The sequence below is a fragment of the Coccomyxa subellipsoidea genome, assembly GCF_000258705.1.
Source record: "Coccomyxa subellipsoidea C-169, whole genome shotgun sequence".
Lineage (NCBI taxonomy): Eukaryota > Viridiplantae > Chlorophyta > Trebouxiophyceae > Coccomyxaceae > Coccomyxa > Coccomyxa subellipsoidea.
In genome coordinates this window covers 508,331-514,330 of record NW_005178033.1, presented here as the reverse complement: position 1 = coordinate 514,330, position 6,000 = coordinate 508,331, and the positions used below count along the sequence as shown (strand labels likewise).

General features: G+C 54.2%; 2 protein-coding genes across 2 annotated transcripts; both read left to right on the top strand.

The window, feature by feature from the left end:
• Positions 1–2,756: 2,756 nt before the first annotated feature.
• On the top strand, positions 2,757–4,464 carry COCSUDRAFT_55882 (kinase-like protein; the record flags this gene model as incomplete). Its single annotated transcript, XM_005646674.1, has 5 exons — positions 2,757–2,797; positions 3,100–3,259; positions 3,551–3,697; positions 3,971–4,075; positions 4,333–4,464. 5 exons carry the CDS (start codon positions 2,757–2,759, stop codon positions 4,462–4,464), a joined length of 585 nt encoding a protein of 194 aa, XP_005646731.1.
• Positions 4,465–4,983: 519 nt separating this feature from the next.
• COCSUDRAFT_55881 (hypothetical protein) lies at positions 4,984–5,696 on the top strand (the record flags this gene model as incomplete). Its single annotated transcript, XM_005646673.1, has 2 exons — positions 4,984–5,143; positions 5,551–5,696. The coding sequence occupies 2 exons, from the start codon at positions 4,984–4,986 to the stop codon at positions 5,694–5,696; spliced, it is 306 nt and encodes a 101-aa protein (XP_005646730.1).
• Positions 5,697–6,000: the final 304 nt, after the last annotated feature.

Here is a 6,000-nt window from a genome sequence, read left to right as displayed (position 1 = left end):
TTTGCCGCAGTACGGAATGAGGAGGCGATGCCAGCAGCCAGGAGCCAGTGCCAGCAGCGTCAGCAGGGGCTGGGAACCTCTCAATAGTCTTATCCAAATTACATGGATCAATCGTGAGTGCTTTTATGCAGGATCGCTCTTGGGGAGGACCAGCCCTTCATGGAGATTCTACCGGAGGTTCTGCGCAACTACGGGCGCGCTGTGCAGTTTGGCAACCGCAACATCTACCAGTCGCTGCCGCGCATGCTCACCATCTGGTTCGAGTACGGCGACTACTGCTACGCCAATGTCAAGCACGCTGACAATCGGGTGCTTCCTCTCTTCCATGTGGTCAACGGCAGGAAGTAGATCCCATGCAATGATATTACAATGATTTTCCTCTGTCTTGTCGAATAAAGCCTCCGAGAGGGAACACGAGAGCAGTCTATCTCTACGTTGTTGTTACTATGGGTCTCTGCTGAGTGAGTGGTACTGCTGCACCACTCACCGCCATATCTGAGAGTCTCTTGCTGATGAGTCTGTGCTGAACCACCCTCCACCATAGTTGAGAGGTTCTTGCTGTTGAGAGTGTGACTGATGGGTGTCGGCTGAAGTTCTCTCCACCGTGCGTTCACAGCCATGGTAGTTAGTGAGTCCATATTTGAAACCAAAACATCTGACAGCGCATGTTGTGGGGCTGCGCAGGAGCGGTCGGCGCGCAGCGAGGTGATAAACGTGATGCAGGGATTCTCCAAGGCGCTGCCGCTGTATGTGTGGATGGTGGCGCTGCCGCAGCTCATCTCGCGCATCTGCCACCCCCACCTGGAGACCCAGCGCATCACCCAACACATCCTTACCCGCGTCACCTCAACCTACCCCCACCAGGCATGCTTCTCATCTTTCCAGCGCTTTTACAGCCCATGCAAAGCAGGGATGCTTGCTGACAACCCATTCTTTGTCCAGAGGGACAGGAAGGTTGACCCCTGTCAATCTGGACAGAGCAACAGGAGCACGTCATGATGTTGTATTGGTCGGGGTACTCCAGCACAGTGGAGGGAGCACTGTAATGGGCATTTATACCCGGTCAAAATTTCATCCTGAAGTGTGTCCAGCTGGAGGGCACCCCAGAGCAACGACACCGAATATCTACTGCGCTAAAAGTGCCCTTGTCCTGCAGCAAATTCTCTGCAATGATACGCCGTGCTCACCGACGCCTTGGCCCACAGCGTCGGCATGCTCACCATCACTCATCAGGAGTCGTGGCGGAGTGATAGAATTTATTTTTTTGAATTTGAAGTCGACGCCTGTGACGTATGTGTGCGGCGGTGCAGACGCTGTGGGCGCTGGCGTCGGTGAGCAAGAGCACGGTGTACGCGCGGCAGGACGCGGCCGCCTCCATCCTCAGCTCCGCCAAAAAACACGAGGCCAGCGAGGCCGCGCAGCGCCTCTTCCACCAGTTTGCAGAGGTGGCCGACCAATTCATCCGCCTCTGCAATCACCCCGGCCCGGACAAGAGGCGCGCCTGTCTTCCTTCAAGCCTGCCTTCATCTTCTTCCAATACATTCCTCTTGTGGCCACACAAATTCTAGCGTGTCGGCTATCTTCAGTATGTCGATGGGCATTAATCCCTCTGTGACGCCGTGCACCTCACTTGTTTACAAGAGAAGGTCCTGGCAAAAGTCCATGTCTGCAATGCAGTCCCCTGGCGACTAGTTCCAATAAGTAAAGAGCGGGACAGGCATAGTGATATAGACAGACAAGTTGTGCATAAGTCTTTGCATGGCAACTGAAAGTACATCTGGGATTTTGTGTGCAGGGCGCGGAGCATGTCGGCCAGGAAGGAGTTCAGCGTGCTCATGCGCATGATGCCCCTGGATGTGATGGTGCCCACAACCGGTGGCCTCACTCTGACACTCCCCGCCAGCGGCCTGACCGAGAAGGCTCACAACCCCTTTGGCCAAGTCATCACCATCTCCGGCATCAAGGACGAGGTCGTCATCATGTCATCCCTGCAGCGCCCAAAGAAGGTGTGGTGCCCCCCCAGAAAATATTCTATGTCTTCCCACCTTGCCGCAACCTTGCCATGGACACGTGTCAACACTGATGTGCCTGCCTCCATCCATTCTTGCACGCAGGTTCACTGTCTTACCTTGAGGATGCAGCTGAAGTCGGCAACACTCCAGACATGCCTGAAGTGATGTTGGCTGGGCAGTGGAACTCACCAATCGCGTGCAACTGCATGCCGTCCGCATGAACTGCCATGATACAGTTACCTGTGCGCATTCTCTGAATGGCTCTTTCTGGGAGTTGGCGAGTCAAACAAGGGTGAATTTGGCAGCACTTCACTGCAACCGTCAGCATGGCTTGCCACAAATCTCAGCTGCAGATGCAACTGGGCGAGGACGACCCTTGGCCACGTGCTGTGTCCTGCTCTTCCTGCTATTCTACTCTGTGCCAGCAGAATGGAGGGGGTCTTCAGTATCTCCTTAAACGCTCCTATTTTAACCATTGAAAGTGATGTCGATCTGGGTTCTTGCTGCGTGCAGATAACGCTAATAGGCAGCGACGGGCGGCAATACACGTTCCTGGCCAAGCCCAAGGACGACCTGCGCAAGGACCACCGCATGATGGAGGTGGCCGGAGTCATCAATCGCCTCTTCGCGCGCGAACCCTCCTCCCGCAGAAGGAACCTCTACCTCCGCAGGCACGCTGCACAGACCCTCCGCTCTACTGCACCCTTTTAGACCAATCCAGTCGTATGTCAGTTCCACGGTTGCATGGCAGCTGACGAGGGGCAGCTCCTTGGTGGAAATGGGCCGTGCTTCTTCAATTGCCTGTTGCCTGTATCCAGCCTGAGGGCTACCCCAGAAATGAGGGTCAGCACGTTGATGAAGTAAGTTTGGGCGCAAATTCAGTCCCTCAGTGTTGGGCATGTCCAATCAAGTCTGCACCATATTGACTTGAGGGATACATGGAATGCACCTCAAACAAGGGGATGGCCCCACACATGGCCGCATGGATTGTCACGTGGAAATTGTCTGCTCAGGGTAGTTGAATCATGACGCGCATGACCTGAAGGGTCCGTCTTCTTGGTGTTGAATATAAACGGTTGCCGTACAGGTTTGCAGTGGTGCCTCTGTCGGAGGACTGCGGCTTCATTGAGTGGGTGCCCCAGACGGTGACGCTGCGCAATGTGTGCACCGAGGTCTACGCGGCAGAGGGGCTCACCGACATGAAGTCCACGCTCGCCAGCGTCCACAGCACCTACAAGAACTTCTCTGTGAGCCCCTTGGCCTCCTTCTCGCCTGCTCCACTCTCCACCTCCGTCTTGCGCCCCTCAGGCCGCTTGATATCGAAAGAAGCTGAATTTCCTGCTTTCAGATAATATCCTGCCCTTCTGCGTTGCATTGGCTTGTACAGTGTCTGTAGAGGTGCCAACCTTTGCCTGCGACCTGGTCTGCAAGTGTATAGTTAATGCGTGCTATCAGCCTTTGTGTTTGTATCCCATTTCAGCATGCATTGAAAGAGCATGACAAATAGTTGGGACTGAGCGTTGGAATTGTGTTCACAGGGCAAGCGGCGCAGCGAGCTGCTGGACAAGGTTCTGCATGTGTTCCCTCCGCGGCTGCACCGCTGGCTGCTCTCCAAGTGGAGCGAGCCGGCCGCATGGCACAATGCGCGCCTCGCATTTACCCGCACCAACGCCGTCTGGTCCATGGTGTGTGCTTTCGTTTTGCCACAGTGAGCTTCTTCATTCATTAGGGTGAACTTTGGCTGGGCCACTCTTTGCTGCTGCATGTCGGCAGTGGCCAATACACAGCAAGGGGTTGCTTTGGGTTTACATAGCATGCTCCTCCTTGCAGCTCCTTAGGGAAGGTAATATAAATTGCTGTTGCAAGCAAATGCCGTACTGAGAAGGTCCAGCATTGTCTGTCGCCTGGGAGGTGCAAGTCGTTGAGTTTTCATGATGAGCATCCTGCCATTTGAGCAGGTGGGGCACATTGTGGGCCTGGGCGACCGGCATGGCGAGAACATCCTGATTGATGCCTCCTCTGGGGACGTGGTGCACGTTGACTTCTCCTGCCTGTTTGACAGGGTAAGCCTTGCTGCAACTTCCATTCTAATCAAGTATTAAAGCTTGCCGCAGACATGCCCGCGTGCCAGTGAAGCTGCAGATATGTTGCTGAAATCCGTACAGGCAATTGCCGTCAATGTTTCTGGTGCTGCTTGTGCTGGACATAATGGGTCATTTGGCTGACAGTGAAAAAGGTACAGTACGGCACAAGCATGTCAACTCAGCTCTCAGCATGAAAAAACTGCCCTTTTTGACAGATATTGGCTGCCACGGTGCAGGGCCTCATCCTGGAGGTGCCAGAGATGGTGCCCTTCCGGCTGACCCAGAATTTGATAGATGGCTTTGGCGTGTCGGGCTATGAGGGCGTCTTCAGAAAGTCCTGCGAGATCACCCTGCAGGCACGGCATTAAAAACCTCCCACCACCCCTGACATGCTGAAAGAAAGAGTGTCCCCGAACAGCGTTGCAGCCCTCTTGTTTATCCCACACTGGCAGAATGCTCTCAATGCTGACAAACAGCATTTAAGTAGACCATGCAGCATTAGTGCTGGTGATTTCAAGTAACATGATAAGAAGCCCCGGTCCCGGCTGGCGGGGGCCGGTACAAATACTGAGCACCGTGCCCACGGTTGATTGGGTCTTACTTGGATCTGGCGAGTCCAACAAGGGTAGGATTGTGGCAGCCTTTAACTGCAGCTTGTCTGCAGGACGCACCTTGCCTCTTGGCAGGAAAAGCGTGTGTTAATAATAATAATAATAATGATAAGAAGAAGAAGCTGCTGCATGCTTGTTATCACAGTAGGCTAGAATCAATCTTGCATTGCCCGGTGATGCATCACGGAAGGAACGCTTTGAAGGGGTAGAGCGCTCATGAGAGAAAGTGGACATGGGAAACGGTGACCCAAGATCTTAGTATTTTCCATCGGGTTAATGGCGCAGGTGTTGAGGGAGCATCGTGACACGCTGGTGAGCGTGATGGAGACGTTTGTGCACGACCCGCTGTGCGAGTGGACGCAGCGCAAACACCAGCGCTCCTCCGCCGAGGAGATGGACAACCCCCAGGCCAAGGACGCCCTGGCCACCCTCGAAGGTGCACACTCCATCTTTTCTGCGCAATCTTCCGTCTGTGCCACCCCCAGAGAGAACACTTGCTGCGGCGCCCTTTTTGCAGAACCTTCTGTCTGTGCAAACCCTGCACATATACTGTAACGCCTGCTGCACTATCGCCAGCGCGCAGTGTTCTGTCAGTGCGGATTCCGAAGATGATACCCCCTGCCACATCGCCATTATGTTGGCTCGAGAGAAGGAGAAGATGGCTCGAGAGAAGGAGAAGATAGGCCTCGCAATAACCGGGTGTTGTCATCATTCCACAAGTGAAGCTACTGGTCACGCCATTTGGCTTGTACTGCACTGACTGCGCACGCTGCACCAGATCAGTATGGATGAACTACTCTCTCAGGGAGGGAGGCGCTGAGGGTTGTAAATGCTGGCATGCAGGGAGGTTGACTGGGACGCTGATGGGGGTGCGCAGCATCCCTTGCCTGCCCCTGAGCGCGGAGGGCCAGGCGCACAGGCTGATTGCAGAGGCCACCGACAAGGAGAACCTGGGCTGCATGTACATCTGGTGGATGCCGTGGTTCTAGGCTGCCAGTACGTGCAACCGCACCTGAGCTTTAGGGTGTGAACTGCATGTGCTATACTAACACGCATGTACCTGTGAAGTTAGGCCATGTCAGAGTTGCAGGCACTGATGGCGGATGGCTATCCAGGCCTTCCAGGTATCCTACCTGGATTTCCATCCTACTATAGACCTAGTAGGCCAGTAAATGCATTTGGATGGGTTCAGTTTGTGACATGGCGATGCGCTGAATTGATGGACATTGTATCAAGTTCCCGCAATTTAAATAATATTATGATCAAATAGAGATGTCCACATCATGATCAGCC